A 21993-nucleotide genomic window follows, 5' to 3' on the forward strand; every position below is an offset into this window, starting at 1 on the left:
CACCCACCATAGCTGTCACAGTTACCAGGGTACAGCATCACTCACCATAGCTGTCACAGTTACCAGGGATACAGCATCACTCACCATAGCTGTCACAGTACCAGGGATACAGCATCTCCATAGCTGTCACAGTTACCAGGGATACAGCATCACCATAGCTGTCCTGTTACCAGGGATACAGCATCACTCACCATAGCTGTCACAGTTACCAGGGATACAGCATCACCCACCATAGCTGTCACAGTTACCAGGGATACAGCATCACCATAGCTGTCACAGTTACCAGGGATACAGCATCACCATAGCTGTCACAGTTACCAGGGATACAGCATCACTCACCATAGCTGTCACAGTTACCAGGGATACAGCATCACTCACCATAGCTGTCACAGTTACCAGGGATACAGCATCACTCACCATAGCTGTCACAGTTACCAGGGATACAGCATCACCATAGCTGTCACAGTTACCAGGGATTACAGCATCACCATAGCTGTCACAGTTACCAGGGATACAGCATCACTCACCATAGCTGTCACAGTTACCAGGGATACAGCATCACCATAGCTGTCACAGTTACCAGGGATACAGCATCACCATAGCTGTCACAGTTACCAGGGATACAGCATCACTCCAGAACCATAGCTGGCACAGTTACCAGGGATACAGCATCACCATAGCTGTCACAGTTACCAGGGATACAGCATCACCATAGCTGTCACAGTTACCAGGGATACAGCATCACTCACCCATAGCTGGCACAGTTACCAGGGATACAGCATCACTCACCATAGCTGTCACAGTTACCAGGGATACAGCATCACCCACCATAGCTGTCACAGTTACCAGGGAACAGCATCACCCACCATAGCTGTCACAGTTACCAGGGATACAGCATCACCATAGCTGTCACAGTTACCAGGGATACAGCATCACCATAGCTGTCACAGTTACCAGGGATACAGCATCACTCACCATAGCTGTCACAGTTACCAGGATACAGCATCACCCACCATAGCTGTCACAGTTACCAGGGATACAGCATCACCATAGCTGTCACAGTTACCAGGGATACAGCATCACCATAGCTGTCACAGTTACCAGGGATACAGCATCACTCACCATAGCTGTCACAGTTACCAGGGATACAGCATCACCATAGCTGTCACAGTTACCAGGGATACAGCATCACCATAGCTGTCACAGTTACCAGGGATACAGCATCACTCACCATAGCTGTCACAGTTACCAGGGATACAGCATCACTCACCATAGCTGTCACAGTTACCAGGGATACAGCATCACCATAGCTGTCACAGTTACCAGGGATACAGCATCACCATAGCTGTCACAGTTACCAGGGATACAGCATCACTCACCATAGCTGTCACAGTTACCAGGGATACAGCATCACCATAGCTGTCACAGTTACCAGGGATACAGCATCACCATAGCTGTCACAGTTACCAGGGATACAGCATCACTCACCATAGCTGTCACAGTTACCAGGGATACAGCATCACCATAGCTGTCACAGTTACCAGGGATACAGCATCACTCACCATAGCTGTCACAGTTACCAGGGATACAGCATCACCATAGCTGTCACAGTTACCAGGGATACAGCATCACTCACCATAGCTGGCACAGTTACCAGGGATACAGCATCACTCACCATAGCTGTCACAGTTACCAGGGATACAGCATCACCCACCATAGCTGTCACAGTTACCAGGGATACAGCATCACCATAGCTGTCACAGTTACCAGGGATACAGCATTACTCACCATAGCTGTCACAGTTACCAGGGATACAGCATCACCATAGCTGTCACAGTTACCAGGGATACAGCATCACTCACCATAGCTGTCACAGTTACCAGGGATACAGCATCACCATAGCTGTCACAGTTACCAGGGATACAGCATCACTCACCATAGCTGGCACAGTTACCAGGGATACAGCATCACTCACCATAGCTGTCACAGTTACCAGGGATACAGCATCACCCACCATAGCTGTCACAGTTACCAGGGATACAGCATCACCATAGCTGTCACAGTTACCAGGGATACAGCATCACTCACCATAGCTGTCACAGTTACCAGGGATACAGCATCACCATAGCTGTCACAGTTACCAGGGATACAGCATCACTCACCATAGCTGGCACAGTTACCAGGGATACAGCATCACTCACCATAGCTGTCACAGTTACCAGGGATACAGCATCACCATAGCTGTCACAGTTACCAGGGATACAGCATCACCATAGCTGTCACAGTTACCAGGGATACAGCATCACCATAGCTGGCACAGTTACCAGGGATACAGCATCACCATAGCTGGCACAGTTACCAGGGATACAGCATCACTCACCATAGCTGTCACAGTTACCAGGGATACAGCATCACTCACCATAGCTGTCACAGTTACCAGGGATACAGCATCACCATAGCTGTCACAGTTACCAGGGATACAGCATCACCATAGCTGTCACAGTTACCAGGGATACAGCATCACTCACCATAGCTGTCACAGTTACCAGGGATACAGCATCACCCACCATAGCTGTCACAGTTACCAGGGATACAGCATCACCATAGCTGTCACAGTTACCAGGGATACAGCATCACCCACTATAGTTGGCATAGTTAGTGCCCTGTGCCCATTACTGTTTGTGCTGAAGGGGGATTCTGAGCATCTGTTCTCTCTATCAGATATGGGGTTCCTACCTACAGGAGGTACAGCAGCAGCAGCAACACCTACCCCAGCATACCACTTACCTCTTCCTTACCGGGAGTGCCCAAGCCGGTCTTTGCAAGAGTTGACGGACAGGAGAAATTTGAGACTAAAGTCACCACTCTGGAGAATGGGCTACGTGTGGCGTCTCAGAACAAATTCGGGCAGTTCTGTACAGTCGGTCGTAAGTATTACCGGTTGTGTTACTAGTACAGTCTCCAAGTGGGAGGTGAAACACTGAGGGAGCCAGCGTTCTGCTGGACCGTTCACAGGCAGAGAGCACATATATTGTGTTTAACTCCAGCATTAGACAGCCGGTTACCTCCTATCCTACTGGGACTTGTAGTTCATCCAGGAGAATAGAATATACAGGCAGCTGGTCACTGTGTGGCGTTCTTGTATAGCAATCACGGCATCTGTCGCCCTTGCTGCCGGTAGGAGCCGGGATGATGCAGCAGGGACGTAACCTCCCTCAAACGAAGGAGCACAGGACAGATATTGGAGATCCCTTACACCAGCGGACTCTTACTAATGGACTCCTATTGTATGTTCATCAGTGGAATGTCATGTATTATAAGCAGGACACGGTGTCTGGGAAGGAATGACTGTAGCTGTGTCTGGGAAGAAATTACTGTGGCTGTGTCTGGGATGGAATGATTGTAGCTATGTCTGGGAAGGAATGACTGTAGCTGTGTCTGGGAAGGAAGGACTGTAGCTGTGGCTGGGAAGGAAGGACTGTAGCTGTGTCTGGGAAGGAAGGACTGTAGCTGTGTCTGGGAAGGAAGGACTGTAGCTGTGTCTGGGAAGGAATGGCTGTGTCTAGGAAGGAATGATTGTAGCTATGTCTGGGAAGGAATGACTGTAGCTGTGTCTGGGAAGGAAGGACTGTAGCTGTGTCTGGGAAGGAAGGACTGTAGCTGTGGCTGGGAAGGAAGGACTGTAGCTGTGTCTGGGAAGGAATGGCTGTGTCTAGGAAGGAAGGACTGTAGCTGTGTCTGGGAAGGATTGACTGTAGCTGTGGCTGGGAAGGAAGGAATGTAGCTGTAGCTGGGAAGGAAGGACTGTGGCTGTGTCTGGGAAGGAATGACTGTAGCTGTGGCTGGGAAGGAATGACTGTAGCTGTGTCTGGGAAGGAATGACTGTGGCTGTGGCTGGGATGGAATGACTGTAGCTGTGTCTGGGAAGGAATGACTGTGGCTGTGTCTGGGAAGGATTGACTGTAGCTGTGGCTGGGAAGGAATGATTGTAGCTATGTCTGGGAAGGAATGACTGTAGCTGTGTCTGGGAAGGAAGGACTGTAGCTGTGGCTGGGAAGGAAGGACTGTAGCTGTGTCTGGGAAGGAATGGCTGTGTCTAGGAAGGAATGATTGTAGCTATGTCTGGGAAGGAATGACTGTAGCTGTGTCTGGGAAGGAAGGACTGTAGCTGTGTCTGGGAAGGAAGGACTGTAGCTGTGGCTGGGAAGGAAGGACTGTAGCTGTGTCTGGGAAGGAATGGCTGTGTCTAGGAAGGAAGGACTGTAGCTGTGTCTGGGAAGGATTGACTGTAGCTGTGGCTGGGAAGGAAGGACTGTAGCTGGGAAGGAAGGACTGTGGCTGTGGCTGGGAAGGAATGACTGTAGCTGTGGCTGGGAAGGAATGACTGTAGCTGTGTCTGGGAAGGAATGACTGTGGCTGTGGCTGGGATGGAATGACTGTAGCTGTGTCTGGGAAGGAATGACTGTGGCTGTGTCTGGGAAGGATTGACTGTAGCTGTGGCTGGGAAGGAATGACTGTAGCTATGTCTGGGAAGGAATGACTGTAGCTGTGTCTGGGAAGGAAGGACTGTAGCTGTGGCTGGGAAGGAAGGACTGTAGCTGTGTCTGGGAAGGAATGGCTGTGTCTAGGAAGGAAGGACTGTAGCTGTGTCTGGGAAGAAATTACTGTAGCTGTGTCTGGGATGGAAGGACTGTAGCTGTGTCTGGGAAGGAATGATTGTAGCTATGTCTGGGAAGGAATGACTGTAGCTGTGTCTGGGAAGGAAGGACTGTAGCTGTGGCTGGGAAGGAAGGACTGTAGCTGTGTCTGGGAAGGAATGGCTGTGTCTAGGAAGGAAGGACTGTAGCTGTGTCTGGGAAGGATTGACTGTAGCTGTGGCTGGGAAGGAAGGACTGTAGCTGTAGCTGGGAAGGAAGGACTGTGGCTGTGGCTGGGAAGGAATGACTGTGGCTGTGGCTGGGATGGAATGACTGTAGCTGTGTCTGGGAAGGAATGACTGTGGCTGTGTCTGGGAAGGATTGACTGTAGCTGTGGCTGGGAAGGAATGACTGTAGCTATGTCTGGGAAGGAATGACTGTAGCTGTGTCTGGGAAGGAAGGACTGTAGCTGTGGCTGGGAAGGAAGGACTGTAGCTGTGTCTGGGAAGGAATGGCTGTGTCTAGGAAGGAAGGACTGTAGCTGTGTCTGGAAAGGAATGACTGTAGCTGTGGCTGGAAAGGAAGGACTGTAGCTGTGTCTGGGAAGGACTGTAGCTGTGTCTGGGAAGGAATGACTGTAGCCGTGTCTGGGAAGGAATGACTGTAGCCGTGTCTGGGAAGGATTGACTGTAGCTGTGGCTGGAAAGGAAGGACTGTAGCTGTGTCTGGGAATGACTGTGGCTGTGTCTGGGAAGGACTGTAGCTGTGTCTGGGAAGGAATGACTGTAGCTGTGTCTGGGAAGGACTGTAGCTGTGTCTGGGAAGGAATGACTGTAGCTGTGTCTGGGAAGGAATGACTGTAGCTGTGTCTGGGAAGGAATGACTGTAGCTGTGGCTGGGAAGGAATGACTGTAGCTGTGTCTGGAAAGGAATGACTGTAGCTGTGGCTGGGAAGGAATGACTCTGGCTGTGGCTGGGAAGGAATGACTCTGGCTGTGGCTGGGAAGGAATGACTCTGGCTGTGGCTGGAAAGGAATGACTGTGGCTGTGTCTGGGAAGGAATGACTGTAGCTGTGTCTGGGAAGGAATGGCTGTGTCTGGGAAGTTATGACTGTAGCTGTGTCTGGGAAGGAATGACTGTAGCTGTGTCTGGGAAGGAATGACTGTAGCTGTGTCTGGGAAGGAATGACTGTGGCTGTGTCTGGGAAGGAATGACTGTGGCTGTGTCTGGGAAGGAATGACTGTGGCTGTGTCTGGGAAGGAATGACTGTGGCTGTGTCTGGGAAGGAATGGCTGTGTCTGGGAAGGAATGGCTGTGTCTGGGAAGGAATGACTGTAGCTGTGTCTGGGAAGGAATGACTGTAGCTGTGTCTGGGAAGGAATGACTGTAGCTGTGTCTGGGAAGGAATGACTGTAGCTGTGTCTGGGAAGGAAGGACTGTAGCTGTGTCTGGGAAGAAATGACTGTGGCTGGAAAGGAAGGACTGTGGCTGGGAAGGAAGGACTGTAGCTGTGTCTGGGAAGGAAGGACTGTGGCTGGAAAGGAAGGACTGTAGCTGTGGCTGGAAAGGAATGACTGTAGCTGTGGCTGGAAAGGAATGACTGTAGCTGTGGCTGGAAAGGAATGACTGTAGCTGTGGCTGGGAAGGAATGACTGTGGCTGTGTCTGTGAAGGAATGACTGTAGCTGTGGCTGTGTCTGGGAAGGAATGATTGTAGCTATGTCTAAGAAGGAAGGACTGTAGCTGTGTCTGGGAAGGAATGACTGTAGCTGTGTCTGGGAAGGAAGGACTGTGGCTGGAAAGGAAGGACTGTAGCTGTGGCTGGAAAGGAATGACTGTAGCTGTGGCTGGGAAGGAATGACTGTGGCTGTGTCTGTGAAGGAATGACTGTAGCTGTGGCTGTGTCTGGGAAGGAATGGCTGTAGCTGGGAAGGAATGACTGTAGCTGTGTCTGGGAAGGAATGACTGTAGCTATGTCTAAGAAGGAAGGACTGTAGCTGTGTCTGGGAAGGAATGACTGTGGCTGTGTCTGGGAAGGAATGACTGTGGCTGTGTCTAGGAAGGAATTACTGTAGCTGTGGCTGGAAAGGAATGACTGTAGCTGTGGCTGGAAAGGAATGACTGTGGCTGTGTCTGGGAAGGAATGACTGTGGCTGTGTCTGGGAAGGAATGACTGTGGCTGTGCCTGGGAAGCAATGATTGTAGCTATGTCTAGGAAGGAAAGACTGTGGCTGTGTCTGGGAAGGAATGACTGTAGCTGTGGCTGGAAAGGAATGACTGTAGCGGTGGCTGGAAAGGAATGACTAGCTCTGGCTGGAAAGGAATGACTGTAGCTGTGGCTGGGAAGGAATGACTGTAGCTGTGGCTGGGAAGGAATGACTAGCTGTGGCTGGGAAGGAATGACTGTAGCTGTGGCTGGGAAGGAATGACTGTAGCTGTGGCTGGGAAGGAATGACTGTAGCTGTGGCTGGGAAGGAATGACTGTAGCTGTGGCTGGGAAGGAATGACTGTAGCTGTGTCTGGAAAGGAATGACTGTAGCTGTGTCTGGGAAGGAATGACTGTGGCTGTGTCTGGGAAGGAATGACTGTAGCTGGGAAGGAATGACTGTAGCTGTGGCTGGGAAGGAATGACTGTAGCTGTGGATGGGAAGGAATGACTGTAGCTGTGGCTGGGAAGGAATGACTGTGGCTGTGTCTGGGAAGGAATGACTGTAGCTGTGGCTGGGAAGGAATGACTGTAGCTGTGGCTGGAAAGGAATGACTGTAGCTGTGTCTGGGAAGGAATGACTGTGGCTGTGTCTGGGAAGGAATGATTGTAGCTGTGTCTGGGAAGGAATGACTGTAGCTGTGTCTGGGAAGGAATGACTGTAGCTGTGTCTGGGAAGGAAGGACTGTAGCTGTGTCTGGGAAGGAATGACTGTAGCTGTGGCTGGGAAGGAATGACTGTAGCTGTGGCTGGGAAGGAATGACTGTAGCTGTGGCTGGAAAGGAATGACTGTAGCTGTGTCTGGGAAGGAATGGCTGTAGCTGGGAAGGAATGACTGTAGCTGTGTCTGGGAAGGAATGACTGTAGCTGTGGCTGGAAAGGAATGACTGTAGCTGTGGCTGGAAAGGAATGACTGTAGCTGTGTCTGGGAAGGAATGATTGTAGCTGTGTCTGGGAAGGAAGGACTGTAGCTGTGTCTGGGAAGGAATGACTGTAGCTGTGTCTGGGAAGGAATGACTGTAGCTGTGGCTGGAAAGGAATGACTGTAGCTGTGTCTGGGAAGGAATGACTGTAGCTGTGTCTGGGAAGGAATGACTGTAGCTGTGTCTGGGAAGGAGTGGCTGTGGCTGTGTCTGGGAAGGAATGACTGTAGCTGTGTCTGGGAAGGAAGGACTGTAGCTGTGTCTGGGAAGGAATGACTGTAGCTGTGTCTGGGAAGGAATGACTGTAGCTGTGTCTGGGAAGGAATGACTGTGGCTGTGTCTGGGAAGGAATGACTGTAGCTGTGTCTGGGAAGGAATGACTGTAGCTGTGTCTGGAAAGGAATGACTGTAGCTGTGTCTGGGAAGGAATGACTGTGGCTGTGTCTGGGAAGGAATGACTGTAGCTGGGAAGGAATGACTGTAGCTGTGGCTGGGAAGGAATGACTGTAGCTGTGGCTGGGAAGGAATGACTGTAGCTGTGGCTGGGAAGGAAGGACTGTAGCTGTGTCTGGGAAGGAATGACTGTAGCTGTGGCTGGGAAGGAATGACTGGCTGTGTCTGGGAAGGAATGACTGTGGCTGTGTCTGGGAAGGAAGGACTGTAGCTGTGCCTGGGAAGCAATGATTGTAGCTATGTCTAGGAAGGAAAGACTGTGGCTGTGTCTGGGAAGGAATGACTGTAGCTGTGGCTGGAAAGGAATGACTGTAGCTGTGGCTGGAAAGGAATGACTGTAGCTGTGGCTGGAAAGGAATGACTGTGGCTGTGTCTGGGAAGGAATGACTGTGGCTGTGTCTGGGAAGGAATGACTGTGGCTGTGCCTGGGAAGCAATGATTGTAGCTATGTCTAGGAAGGAAAGACTGTGGCTGTGTCTGGGAAGGAATGACTGTAGCTGTGGCTGGAAAGGAATGACTGTAGCTGTGGCTGGAAAGGAATGACTAGCTCTGGCTGGAAAGGAATGACTGTAGCTGTGGCTGGGAAGGAATGACTGTAGCTGTGGCTGGGAAGGAATGACTGTAGCTGTGGCTGGGAAGGAATGACTGTAGCTGTGGCTGGGAAGGAATGACTGTAGCTGTGGCTGGGAAGGAATGACTGTAGCTGTGGCTGGGAAGGAATGACTGTAGCTGTGGCTGGGAAGGAATGACTGTAGCTGTGGCTGGGAAGGAATGACTGTAGCTGTGTCTGGGAAGGAATGACTGTGGCTGTGTCTGGGAAGGAATGATTGTAGCTGTGGCTGGGAAGGAATGACTGTAGCTGTGGCTGGGAAGGAATGACTGTAGCTGTGGCTGGGAAGGAATGACTGTGGCTGTGTCTGGGAAGGAATGACTGTGGCTGTGTCTGGGAAGGAATGACTGTAGCTGTGTCTGGGAAGGAATGACTGTAGCTGTGTCTGGAAAGGAATGACTGTAGCTGTGTCTGGGAAGGAATGACTGTGGCTGTGTCTGGGAAGGAATGACTGTAGCTGGGAAGGAATGACTGTAGCTGTGGCTGGGAAGGAATGACTGTAGCTGTGGCTGGGAAGGAATGACTGTAGCTGTGGCTGGGAAGGAATGACTGTAGCTGTGGCTGGGAAGGAATGACTGTGGCTGTGTCTGGGAAGGAATGACTGTAGCTGTGGCTGGGAAGGAATGACTGTAGCTGTGGCTGGGAAGGAATGACTGTAGCTGTGGCTGGAAAGGAATGACTGTAGCTGTGTCTGGGAAGGAATGACTGTGGCTGTGTCTGGGAAGGAATGATTGTAGCTGTGTCTGGGAAGGAATGACTGTAGCTGTGTCTGGGAAGGAATGATTGTAGCTGTGTCTGGGAAGGAAGGACTGTAGCTGTGTCTGGGAAGGAATGACTGTAGCTGTGGCTGGGAAGGAATGACTGTAGCTGTGGCTGGGAAGGAATGACTGTAGCTCTGGCTGGAAAGGAATGACTGTAGCTGTGTCTGGGAAGGAATGGCTGTAGCTGGGAAGGAATGACTGTAGCTGTGTCTGGGAAGGAATGACTGTAGCTGTGGCTGGAAAGGAATGACTGTAGCTGTGGCTGGAAAGGAATGACTGTAGCTGTGTCTGGGAAGGAATGATTGTAGCTGTGTCTGGGAAGGAAGGACTGTAGCTGTGTCTGGGAAGGAATGACTGTAGCTGTGGCTGGAAAGGAATGACTGTAGCTGTGTCTGGGAAGGAATGACTGTAGCTGTGTCTGGGAAGGAATGACTGTAGCTGTGTCTGGGAAGGAGTGGCTGTGGCTGTGTCTGGGAAGGAATGACTGTAGCTGTGTCTGGGAAGGAATGACTGTAGCTGTGTCTGGGAAGGAATGACTGTAGCTGTGGCTGGAAAGGAATGACTGTAGCTGTGTCTGGGAAGGAATGACTGTAGCTGTGTCTGGGAAGGAATGACTGTAGCTGTGTCTGGGAAGGAGTGGCTGTGGCTGTGTCTGGGAAGGAATGACTGTAGCTGTGTCTGGGAAGGAAGGACTGTAGCTGTGTCTGGGAAGGAATGACTGTAGCTGTGGCTGGGAAGGAATGACTGTGGCTGTGTCTGGGAAGGAATGACTGTGGCTGTGTCTGGGAAGGAATGACTGTAGCTGTGTCTGGGAAGGAATGACTGTAGCTGTGTCTGGGAAGGAATGACTGTAGCTGTGGCTGGGAAGGAATGACTGGCTGTGTCTGGGAAGGAATGACTGTGGCTGTGTCTGGGAAGGAATGACTGTAGCTGTGTCTGGGAAGGAATGACTGTAGCTGGGAAGGAATGACTGTAGCTGTGGCTGGGAAGGAATGACTGTAGCTGTGGCTGGGAAGGAATGACTGTAGCTGTGGCTGGGAAGGAAGGACTGTAGCTGTGTCTGGGAAGGAATGACTGTAGCTGTGGCTGGGAAGGAATGACTGGCTGTGTCTGGGAAGGAATGACTGTGGCTGTGTCTGGGAAGGAATGACTGTAGCTGTGTCTGGGAAGGAAGGACTGTAGCTGTGTCTGGGAAGGAAGGACTGTAGCTGTGTCTGGGAAGGAAGGACTGTAGCTGTGTCTGGGAAGGAAGGACTGTAGCTGTGTCTGGGAAGGAAGGACTGTAGCTGTGTCTGGGAAGGAAGGACTGTAGCTGTGGCTGGGAAGGAAGGACTGTAGCTGTGGCTGGGAAGGAATGACTGTGGCTGTGTCTGGGAAGGAATGGCTGTGGCTGGGAAGGAATGACTGTAGCTGTGGCTGGGAAGGAATGACTGTAGCTGTGTCTGGGAAGGAAGGACTGTAGCTGTGGCTGGAAAGGAATGACTGTAGCTGTGTCTGGGAAGGAATGACTGTGTCTGGGAAGGAATGATTGTAGCTGTGTCTGGGAAGGAATGACTGTAGCTGTGTCTGGGAAGGAATGACTGTGGCTGTGTCTGGGAAGGAATGACTGTGGCTGTGTCTGGAAAGGAAGGACTGTAGCAGTGTCTGGGAAGGAATGACTGTAGCTGTGTCTGGGAAGGAATGATTGTAGCTGTGTCTGGGAAGGAATGACTGTAGCTGTGTCTGGGAAGGAATGACTGTGGCTGTGTCTGGGAAGGAAGGACTGTGGCTGTGTCTGGAAAGGAATGACTGTAGCTGTGTCTGGGAAGGAATGACTGTAGCTGTGTCTGGGAAGGAATGACTGTAGCTGTGGCTGGGAAGGAATGACTGTAGCTGGAAAGGAATGACTGTAGCTGTGGCTGGGAAGGAATGACTGTAGCTGTGTCTGGGAAGGACTGTAGCTGTGTCTGGGAAGGAATGACTGTAGCTGTGTCTGGGAAGGAATGATTGTAGCTGTGTCTGGGAAGGAAGGACTGTGGCTGTGTCTGGGAAGGAATGATTGTAGCTGTGTCTGGGAAGGAATGATTGTAGCTGTGTCTGGGAAGGAAGGACTGTAGCTGTGGCTGGGAAGGAATGACTGTAGCTGTGGCTGGGAAGGAATGACTGTAGCTGTGGCTGGGAAGGAATGACTGTAGCTGTGGCTGGGAAGGAATGACTGTAGCTGTGGCTGGAAAGGAATGACTGTAGCTGTGTCTGGGAAGGAATGGCTGTAGCTGGGAAGGAATGACTGTAGCTGTGTCTGGGAAGGAATGACTGTAGCTGTGGCTGGAAAGGAATGACTGTAGCTGTGGCTGGAAAGGAATGACTGTAGCTGTGGCTGGAAAGGAATGACTGTAGCTGTGGCTGGAAAGGAATGACTGTAGCTGTGTCTGGGAAGGAATGATTGTAGCTGTGTCTGGGAAGGAAGGACTGTAGCTGTGTCTGGGAAGGAATGACTGTAGCTGTGTCTGGGAAGGAGTGGCTGTGGCTGTGTCTGGGAAGGAATGACTGTAGCTGTGGCTGGAAAGGAATGACTGTAGCTGTGTCTGGGAAGGAATGACTGTAGCTGTGTCTGGGAAGGAATGACTGTAGCTGTGTCTGGGAAGGAAGGACTGTAGCTGTGTCTGGGAAGGAATGACTGTGGCTGTGTCTGGGAAGGAAGGACTGTAGCTGTGTCTGGGAAGGAATGACTGTAGCTGTGTCTGGGAAGGAATGACTGTAGCTGTGTCTAGGAAGGAAAGACTGTGGCTGTGTCTGGGAAGGAATGACTGTAGCTGTGGCTGGAAAGGAATGACTGTAGCTGTGGCTGGAAAGGAATGACTGTAGCTGTGGCTGGAAAGGAATGACTGTGGCTGTGTCTGGGAAGGAATGACTGTGGCTGTGTCTGGGAAGGAATGACTGTGGCTGTGCCTGGGAAGCAATGATTGTAGCTATGTCTAGGAAGGAAAGACTGTGGCTGTGTCTGGGAAGGAATGACTGTAGCTGTGGCTGGAAAGGAATGACTGTAGCTGTGGCTGGAAAGGAATGACTAGCTCTGGCTGGAAAGGAATGACTGTAGCTGTGGCTGGGAAGGAATGACTGTAGCTGTGGCTGGGAAGGAATGACTGTAGCTGTGGCTGGGAAGGAATGACTGTAGCTGTGGCTGGGAAGGAATGACTGTAGCTGTGGCTGGGAAGGAATGACTGTAGCGGTGGCTGGGAAGGAATGACTGTAGCTGTGGCTGGGAAGGAATGACTGTAGCTGTGGCTGGAAAGGAATGACTGTGGCTGTGTCTGGGAAGGAATGACTGTAGCTGTGGCTGGGAAGGAATGACTATAGCTGTGGCTGGGAAGGAATGACTGTAGCTGTGGCTGGGAAGGAATGACTGTAGCTGTGTCTGGGAAGGAATGACTGTGGCTGTGTCTGGGAAGGAATGACTGTAGCTGTGTCTGGGAAGGAATGACTGTAGCTGTGTCTGGAAAGGAATGACTGTAGCTGTGTCTGGGAAGGAATGACTGTGGCTGTGTCTGGGAAGGAATGACTGTAGCTGGGAAGGAATGACTGTAGCTGTGGCTGGGAAGGAATGACTGTAGCTGTGGCTGGGAAGGAATGACTGTAGCTGTGGCTGGGAAGGAATGACTGTAGCTGTGGCTGGGAAGGAATGACTGTGGCTGTGTCTGGGAAGGAATGACTGTAGCTGTGGCTGGGAAGGAATGACTGTAGCTGTGGCTGGGAAGGAATGACTGTAGCTGTGGCTGGAAAGGAATGACTGTAGCTGTGTCTGGGAAGGAATGGCTGTAGCTGGGAAGGAATGACTGTAGCTGTGTCTGGGAAGGAATGACTGTAGCTGTGGCTGGAAAGGAATGACTGTAGCTGTGGCTGGAAAGGAATGACTGTAGCTGTGTCTGGGAAGGAATGATTGTAGCTGTGTCTGGGAAGGAAGGACTGTAGCTGTGTCTGGGAAGGAATGACTGTAGCTGTGGCTGGAAAGGAATGACTGTAGCTGTGTCTGGGAAGGAATGACTGTAGCTGTGTCTGGGAAGGAATGACTGTAGCTGTGTCTGGGAAGGAGTGGCTGTGGCTGTGTCTGGGAAGGAATGACTGTAGCTGTGTCTGGGAAGGAATGACTGTAGCTGTGTCTGGGAAGGAATGACTGTAGCTGTGGCTGGAAAGGAATGACTGTAGCTGTGTCTGGGAAGGAATGACTGTAGCTGTGTCTGGAAAGGAATGACTGTAGCTGTGTCTGGGAAGGAGTGGCTGTGGCTGTGTCTGGGAAGGAATGACTGTAGCTGTGTCTGGGAAGGAAGGACTGTAGCTGTGTCTGGGAAGGAATGACTGTAGCTGTGGCTGGGAAGGAATGACTGTAGCTGTGTCTGGGAAGGAATGACTGTGGCTGTGTCTGGGAAGGAATGACTGTAGCTGTGTCTGGGAAGGAATGACTGTAGCTGTGTCTGGAAAGGAATGACTGTAGCTGTGTCTGGGAAGGAATGACTGTAGCTGTGTCTGGAAAGGAATGACTGTAGCTGTGTCTGGGAAGGAATGACTGTAGCTGTGGCTGGGAAGGAATGACTGGCTGTGTCTGGGAAGGAATGACTGTGGCTGTGCCTGGGAAGGAATGACTGTAGCTGTGTCTGGGAAGGAATGACTGTAGCTGGGAAGGAATGACTGTAGCTGTGGCTGGGAAGGAATGACTGTAGCTGTGGCTGGGAAGGAATGACTGTAGCTGTGGCTGGGAAGGAAGGACTGTAGCTGTGTCTGGGAAGGAATGACTGTAGCTGTGGCTGGGAAGGAATGACTGGCTGTGTCTGGGAAGGAATGACTGTGGCTGTGTCTGGGAAGGAATGACTGTAGCTGTGTCTGGGAAGGAAGGACTGTAGCTGTGTCTGGGAAGGAAGGACTGTAGCTGTGTCTGGGAAGGAAGGACTGTAGCTGTGTCTGGGAAGGAAGGACTGTAGCTGTGTCTGGGAAGGAAGGACTGTAGCTGTGTCTGGGAAGGAAGGACTGTAGCTGTGGCTGGGAAGGAAGGACTGTAGCTGTGGCTGGGAAGGAATGACTGTGGCTGTGTCTGGGAAGGAATGACTGTGGCTGTGGCTGGGAAGGAATGACTGTGGCTGTGGCTGGGAAGGAATGACTGTAGCTGTGTCTGGGAAGGAAGGACTGTAGCTGTGGCTGGAAAGGAATGACTGTAGCTGTGTCTGGGAAGGAATGACTGTGGCTGTGTCTGGGAAGGAATGATTGTAGCTGTGTCTGGGAAGGAATGACTGTAGCTGTGTCTGGGAAGGAATGACTGTGGCTGTGTCTGGGAAGGAATGACTGTGGCTGTGTCTGGAAAGGAAGGACTGTAGCAGTGTCTGGGAAGGAATGACTGTAGCTGTGTCTGGGAAGGAATGATTGTAGCTGTGTCTGGGAAGGAATGACTGTAGCTGTGTCTGGGAAGGAATGACTGTGGCTGTGTCTGGGAAGGAAGGACTGTGGCTGTGTCTGGAAAGGAATGACTGTAGCTGTGTCTGGGAAGGAATGACTGTAGCTGTGTCTGGGAAGGAATGACTGTAGCTGTGGCTGGGAAGGAATGACTGTAGCTGGAAAGGAATGACTGTAGCTGTGGCTGGGAAGGAATGACTGTAGCTGTGTCTGGGAAGGACTGTAGCTGTGTCTGGGAAGGAATGACTGTAGCTGTGTCTGGGAAGGAAGGACTGTAGCTGTGTCTGGGAAGGAATGACTGTAGCTGTGTCTGGGAAGGAGTGGCTGTGGCTGTGTCTGGGAAGGAATGACTGTAGCTGTGGCTGGAAAGGAATGACTGTAGCTGTGTCTGGGAAGGAATGACTGTAGCTGTGTCTGGGAAGGAATGACTGTAGCTGTGTCTGGGAAGGAATGACTGTAGCTGTGTCTGGGAAGGAAGGACTGTAGCTGTGTCTGGGAAGGAATGACTGGCTGTGTCTGGGAAGGAAGGACTGTAGCTGTGTCTGGGAAGGAATGACTGTAGCTGTGTCTGGGAAGGAATGACTGTGGCTGTGTCTGGGAAGGAAAGACTGTGGCTGTGTCTGGGAAGGAATGACTGTAGCTGTGTCTGGAAAGGAATGACTGTAGCTGTGTCTGGGAAGGAATGACTGTAGCTGTGGCTGGGAAGGAATGACTGGCTGTGTCTGGGAAGGAGTGGCTGTGTCTGGGAAGGAATGACTGTAGCTGTGTCTGGGAAGGAATGACTGTAGCTGGGAAGGAATGACTGTAGCTGTGGCTGGGAAGGAATGACTGTAGCTGTGGCTGGGAAGGAATGACTGTAGCTGTGGCTGGGAAGGAAGGACTGTAGCTGTGTCTGGGAAGGAATGACTGGCTGTGTCTGGGAAGGAATGACTGTAGCTGTGTCTGGGAAGGAAGGACTGTAGCTGTGTCTGGGAAGGAAGGACTGTAGCTGTGTCTGGGAAGGAAGGACTGTAGCTGTGTCTGGGAAGGAAGGACTGTAGCTGTGTCTGGGAAGGAAGGACTGTAGCTGTGTCTGGGAAGGAAGGACTGTAGCTGTGGCTGGGAAGGAATGACTGTGGCTGTGTCTGGGAAGGAATGGCTGTAGCTGTGTCTGGGAAGGAAGGACTGTAGCTGTGGCTGGAAAGGAATGACTGTAGCTGTGTCTGGGAAGGAATGACTGTGGCTGTGTCTGGGAAGGAATGATTGTAGCTGTGTCTGGGAAGGAATGACTGTAGCTGTGTCTGGGAAGGAATGACTGTGGCTGTGTCTGGGAAGGAATGACTGTGGCTGTGTCTGGAAAGGAAGGACTGTAGCAGTGTCTGGGAAGGAATGACTGTAGCTGTGTCTGGGAAGGAATGATTGTAGCTGTGTCTGGGAAGGAATGACTGTAGCTGTGTCTGGGAAGGAATGACTGTGGCTGTGTCTGGGAAGGAAGGACTGTGGCTGTGTCTGGAAAGGAATGACTGTAGCTGTGTCTGGGAAGGAATGACTGTAGCTGTGTCTGGGAAGGAATGACTGTAGCTGTGGCTGGGAAGGAATGACTGTAGCTGGAAAGGAATGACTGTAGCTGTGGCTGGGAAGGAATGACTGTAGCTGTGTCTGGGAAGGACTGTAGCTGTGTCTGGGAAGGAATGACTGTAGCTGTGTCTGGGAAGGAATGATTGTAGCTGTGTCTGGGAAGGAAGGACTGTAGCTGTGTCTGGGAAGGAATGATTGTAGCTGTGTCTGGGAAGGAATGATTGTAGCTGTGTCTGGGAAGGAAGGACTGTAGCTGTGTCTGGGAAGGAATGACTGTAGCTGTGGCTGGGAAGGAATGACTGTAGCTGTGGCTGGAAAGGAATGACTGTAGCTGTGTCTGGGAAGGAATGGCTGTAGCTGGGAAGGAATGACTGTAGCTGTGTCTGGGAAGGAATGACTGTAGCTGTGGCTGGAAAGGAATGACTGTAGCTGTGGCTGGAAAGGAATGACTGTAGCTGTGTCTGGGAAGGAATGATAGTAGCTGTGTCTGGGAAGGAAGGACTGTAGCTGTGTCTGGGAAGGAATGACTGTAGCTGTGTCTGGGAAGGAGTGGCTGTGGCTGTGTCTGGGAAGGAATGACTGTAGCTGTGGCTGGAAAGGAATGACTGTAGCTGTGTCTGGGAAGGAATGACTGTAGCTGTGTCTGGGAAGGAATGACTGTAGCTGTGTCTGGGAAGGAAGGACTGTAGCTGTGTCTGGGAAGGAAGGACTGTGGCTGTGTCTGGGAAGGAAGGACTGTAGCTGTGTCTGGGAAGGAATGACTGTAGCTGTGTCTGGGAAGGAATGACTGTAGCTGTGTCTGGGAAGGAAGGACTGTAGCTGTGTCTGGGAAGGAAGGACTGTAGCTGTGGCTGGGAAGGAATGACTGTGGCTGTGTCTGGGAAGGAATGACTGTGGCTGGGAAGGAATGACTGTAGCTGTGGCTGGGAAGGAATGACTGTAGCTGTGTCTGGGAAGGAATGACTGTAGCTGTGGCTGGGAATGAATGACTGTGGCTGTGTCTGGGAAGGAATGATTGTAGCTGTGTCTGGGAAGGAATTACTGTAGCTGTGTCTGGGAAGGAATGACTGTAGCTGTGTCTGGGAAGGAATGACTGTAGCTGTGTCTGGGAAGGAATGACTGTAGCTGTGTCTGGGAAGGAATGACTGTAGCTGTGTCTGGGAAGGAATGACTGTAGCTGTGTCTGGGAAGGAATGACTGTGGCTGTGTCTGGGAAGGAATGACTGTAGCTGTGTCTGGGAAGGAATGACTGTAGCTGTGTCTGGGAAGGAATGACTGTAGCTGTGTCTGGGAAGGAAGGACTGTAGCTGTGTCTGGGAAGGAAGGACTGTAGCTGTGTCTGGGAAGGAAAGACTGTAGCTGTGTCTGGGAAGGAAGGACTGTAGCTGTGGCTGGGAAGGAAGGACTGTAGCTGTGGCTGGGAAGGAATGACTGTGGCTGTGTCTGGGAAGGAATGACTGTGGCTGTGGCTGGGAAGGAATGACTGTAGCTGTGGCTGGGAAGGAATGACTGTAGCTGTGTCTGGGAAGGAAGGACTGTAGCTGTGGCTGGAAAGGAATGACTGTAGCTGTGTCTGGGAAGGAATGACTGTGGCTGTGTCTGGGAAGGAATGATTGTAGCTGTGTCTGGGAAGGAATGACTGTAGCTGTGTCTGGGAAGGAATGACTGTGGCTGTGTCTGGGAAGGAATGACTGTGGCTGTGTCTGGAAAGGAAGGACTGTAGCAGTGTCTGGGAAGGAATGACTGTAGCTGTGTCTGGGAAGGAATGATTGTAGCTGTGTCTGGGAAGGAATGACTGTAGCTGTGTCTGGGAAGGAATGACTGTGGCTGTGTCTGGGAAGGAATGACTGTGGCTGTGTCTGGAAAGGAATGACTGTAGCTGTGTCTGGGAAGGAATGACTGTAGCTGTGTCTGGGAAGGAATGACTGTAGCTGTGGCTGGGAAGGAATGACTGTAGCTGGAAAGGAATGACTGTAGCTGTGGCTGGGAAGGAATGACTGTAGCTGTGTCTGGGAAGGACTGTAGCTGTGTCTGGGAAGGAATGACTGTAGCTGTGTCTGGGAAGGAATGATTGTAGCTGTGTCTGGGAAGGAAGGACTGTAGCTGTGTCTGGGAAGGAATGATTGTAGCTGTGTCTGGGAAGGAATGATTGTAGCTGTGTCTGGGAAGGAAGGACTGTAGCTGTGTCTGGGAAGGAATGACTGTAGCTGTGGCTGGGAAGGAATGACTGTAGCTGTGGCTGGGAAGGAATGACTGTAGCTGTGGCTGGAAAGGAATGACTGTAGCTGTGTCTGGGAAGGAATGGCTGTAGCTGGGAAGGAATGACTGTAGCTGTGTCTGGGAAGGAATGACTGTAGCTGTGGCTGGAAAGGAATGACTGTAGCTGTGGCTGGAAAGGAATGACTGTAGCTGTGTCTGGGAAGGAATGATTGTAGCTGTGTCTGGGAAGGAAGGACTGTAGCTGTGTCTGGGAAGGAATGACTGTAGCTGTGTCTGGGAAGGAGTGGCTGTGGCTGTGTCTGGGAAGGAATGACTGTAGCTGTGGCTGGAAAGGAATGACTGTAGCTGTGTCTGAGAAGGAATGACTGTAGCTGTGTCTGGGAAGGAATGACTGTAGCTGTGTCTGGGAAGGAAGGACTGTAGCTGTGTCTGGGAAGGAATGACTGTGGCTGTGTCTGGGAAGGAAGGACTGTAGCTGTGTCTGGGAAGGAATGACTGTAGCTGTGTCTGGGAAGGAATGACTGTAGCTGTGTCTGGGAAGGAAGGACTGTAGCTGTGTCTGGGAAGGAAGGACTGTAGCTGTGGCTGGGAAGGAATGACTGTGGCTGTGTCTGGGAAGGAATGACTGTGGCTGTGGCTGGGAAGGAATGACTGTAGCTGTGGCTGGGAAGGAATGACTGTAGCTGTGGCTGGAAAGGAATGACTGTAGCTGTGTCTGGGAAGGAATGACTGTAGCTGTGTCTGGGAAGGAATGACTGTAGCTGTGTCTGGGAAGGAGTGGCTGTGGCTGTGTCTGGGAAGGAATGACTGTAGCTGTGTCTGGGAAGGAAGGACTGTAGCTGTGTCTGGGAAGGAATGACTGTAGATGTGGCTGGGAAGGAATGACTGTAGCTGTGTCTGGGAAGGAATGACTGTGGCTGTGTCTGGGAAGGAATGACTGTAGCTGTGTCTGGGAAGGAATGACTGTAGCTGTGTCTGGAAAGGAATGACTGTAGCTGTGTCTGGGAAGGAATGACTGTAGCTGTGGCTGGGAAGGAATGACTGGCTGTGTCTGGGAAGGAATGACTGTGGCTGTGTCTGGGAAGGAATGACTGTAGCTGTGTCTGGGAAGGAATGACTGTAGCTGGGAAGGAATGACTGTAGCTGTGGCTGGGAAGGAATGACTGTAGCTGTGGCTGGGAAGGAATGACTGTAGCTGTGGCTGGGAAGGAAGGACTGTAGCTGTGTCTGGGAAGGAATGACTGTAGCTGTGGCTGGGAAGGAATGACTGGCTGTGTCTGGGAAGGAATGACTGTGGCTGTGTCTGGGAAGGAATGACTGTAGCTGTGTCTGGGAAGGAAGGACTGTAGCTGTGTCTGGGAAGGAAGGACTGTAGCTGTGTCTGGGAAGGAAGGACTGTAGCTGTGTCTGGGAAGGAAGGACTGTAGCTGTGTCTGGGAAGGAAGGACTGTAGCTGTGTCTGGGAAGGAAGGACTGTAGCTGTGGCTGGGAAGGAAGGACTGTAGCTGTGGCTGGGAAGGAATGACTGTGGCTGTGTCTGGGAAGGAATGACTGTGGCTGTGGCTGGGAAGGAATGACTGTAGCTGTGGCTGGGAAGGAATGACTGTAGCTGTGTCTGGGAAGGAAGGACTGTAGCTGTGGCTGGAAAGGAATGACTGTGGCTGTGTCTGGGAAGGAATGATTGTAGCTGTGTCTGGGAAGGAATGACTGTAGCTGTGTCTGGGAAGGAATGACTGTGGCTGTGTCTGGGAAGGAATGACTGGCTGTGTCTGGAAAGGAAGGACTGTAGCAGTGTCTGGGAAGGAATGACTGTAGCTGTGTCTGGGAAGGAATGATTGTAGCTGTGTCTGGGAAGGAATGACTGTAGCTGTGTCTGGGAAGGAATGACTGTGGCTGTGTCTGGGAAGGAAGGACTGTGGCTGTGTCTGGAAAGGAATGACTGTAGCTGTGTCTGGGAAGGAATGACTGTAGCTGTGTCTGGGAAGGAATGACTGTAGCTGTGGCTGGGAAGGAATGACTGTAGCTGGAAAGGAATGACTGTAGCTGTGGCTGGGAAGGAATGACTAGCTGTGTCTGGGAAGGACAGTAGCTGTGTCTGGGAAGGAATGACTGTAGCTGTGTCTGGGAAGGAATGATTGTAGCTGTGTCTGGGAAGGAAGGACTGTAGCTGTGTCTGGGAAGGAAGGACTGTAGCTGTGTCTGGGAAGGAATGATTGTAGCTGTGTCTGGGAAGGAATGATTGTAGCTGTGTCTGGGAAGGAAGGACTGTAGCTGTGTCTGGGAAGGAATGACTGTAGCTGTGGCTGGGAAGGAATGACTGTAGCTGTGGCTGGGAAGGAATGACTGTAGCTGTGGCTGGAAAGGAATGACTGTAGCTGTGTCTGGGAAGGAATGGCTGTAGCTGGGAAGGAATGACTGTAGCTGTGTCTGGGAAGGAATGACTGTAGCTGTGGCTGGAAAGGAATGACTGTAGCTGTGGCTGGAAAGGAATGACTGTAGCTGTGTCTGGGAAGGAATGATTGTAGCTGTGTCTGGGAATGAAGGACTGTAGCTGTGTCTGGGAAGGAATGACTGTAGCTGTGTCTGGGAAGGAGTGGCTGTGGCTGTGTCTGGGAAGGAATGACTGTGGCTGTGTCTGGAAAGGAATGACTGTAGCTGTGTCTGGGAAGGAATGACTGTAGCTGTGTCTGGGAAGGAATGACTGTAGCTGTGTCTGGGAAGGAAGGACTGTAGCTGTGTCTGGGAAGGAATGACTGTGGCTGTGTCTGGGAAGGAAGGACTGTAGCTGTGTCTGGGAAGGAATGACTGTAGCTGTGTCTGGGAAGGAATGACTGTAGCTGTGTCTGGGAAGGAAGGACTGTAGCTGTGTCTGGGAAGGAAGGACTGTAGCTGTGGCTGGGAAGGAATGACTGTGGCTGTGTCTGGGAAGGAATGACTGTGGCTGTGGCTGGGAAGGAATGACTGTAGCTGTGGCTGGGAAGGAATGACTGTAGCTGTGTCTGGGAAGGAATGACTGTAGCTGTGGCTGGGAAGGAATGACTGTAGCTGTGTCTGGGAAGGAATGACTGTGGCTGTGTCTGGGAAGGAATGATTGTAGCTGTGTCTGGGAAGGAATTACTGTAGCTGTGTCTGGGAAGGAATGACTGTAGCTGTGTCTGGGAAGGAATGACTGTAGCTGTGTCTGGGAAGGAATGACTGTAGCTGTGTC

At 51.5% G+C, this 21993-nt stretch overlaps 1 protein-coding gene across 1 annotated transcript in view; it reads left to right on the top strand.

Annotated features, from left to right (window-relative positions):
• The window catches only part of PMPCA (peptidase, mitochondrial processing subunit alpha), a 206831-nt gene that overhangs the window by 79755 nt on the left and 105083 nt on the right, over nt 1-21993 (top strand). Inside the window, exon 2 of the mRNA XM_063935817.1 lies at nt 2722-2927. Within this exon, the coding sequence (XP_063791887.1) occupies nt 2722-2927 (206 nt within the window). The remainder of the gene's footprint in view (nt 1-2721; nt 2928-21993) is intronic.

Source organism: Pseudophryne corroboree, chromosome 8, assembly GCF_028390025.1.
Source record: "Pseudophryne corroboree isolate aPseCor3 chromosome 8, aPseCor3.hap2, whole genome shotgun sequence".
Taxonomy (NCBI): Eukaryota; Metazoa; Chordata; class Amphibia; order Anura; family Myobatrachidae; genus Pseudophryne; species Pseudophryne corroboree.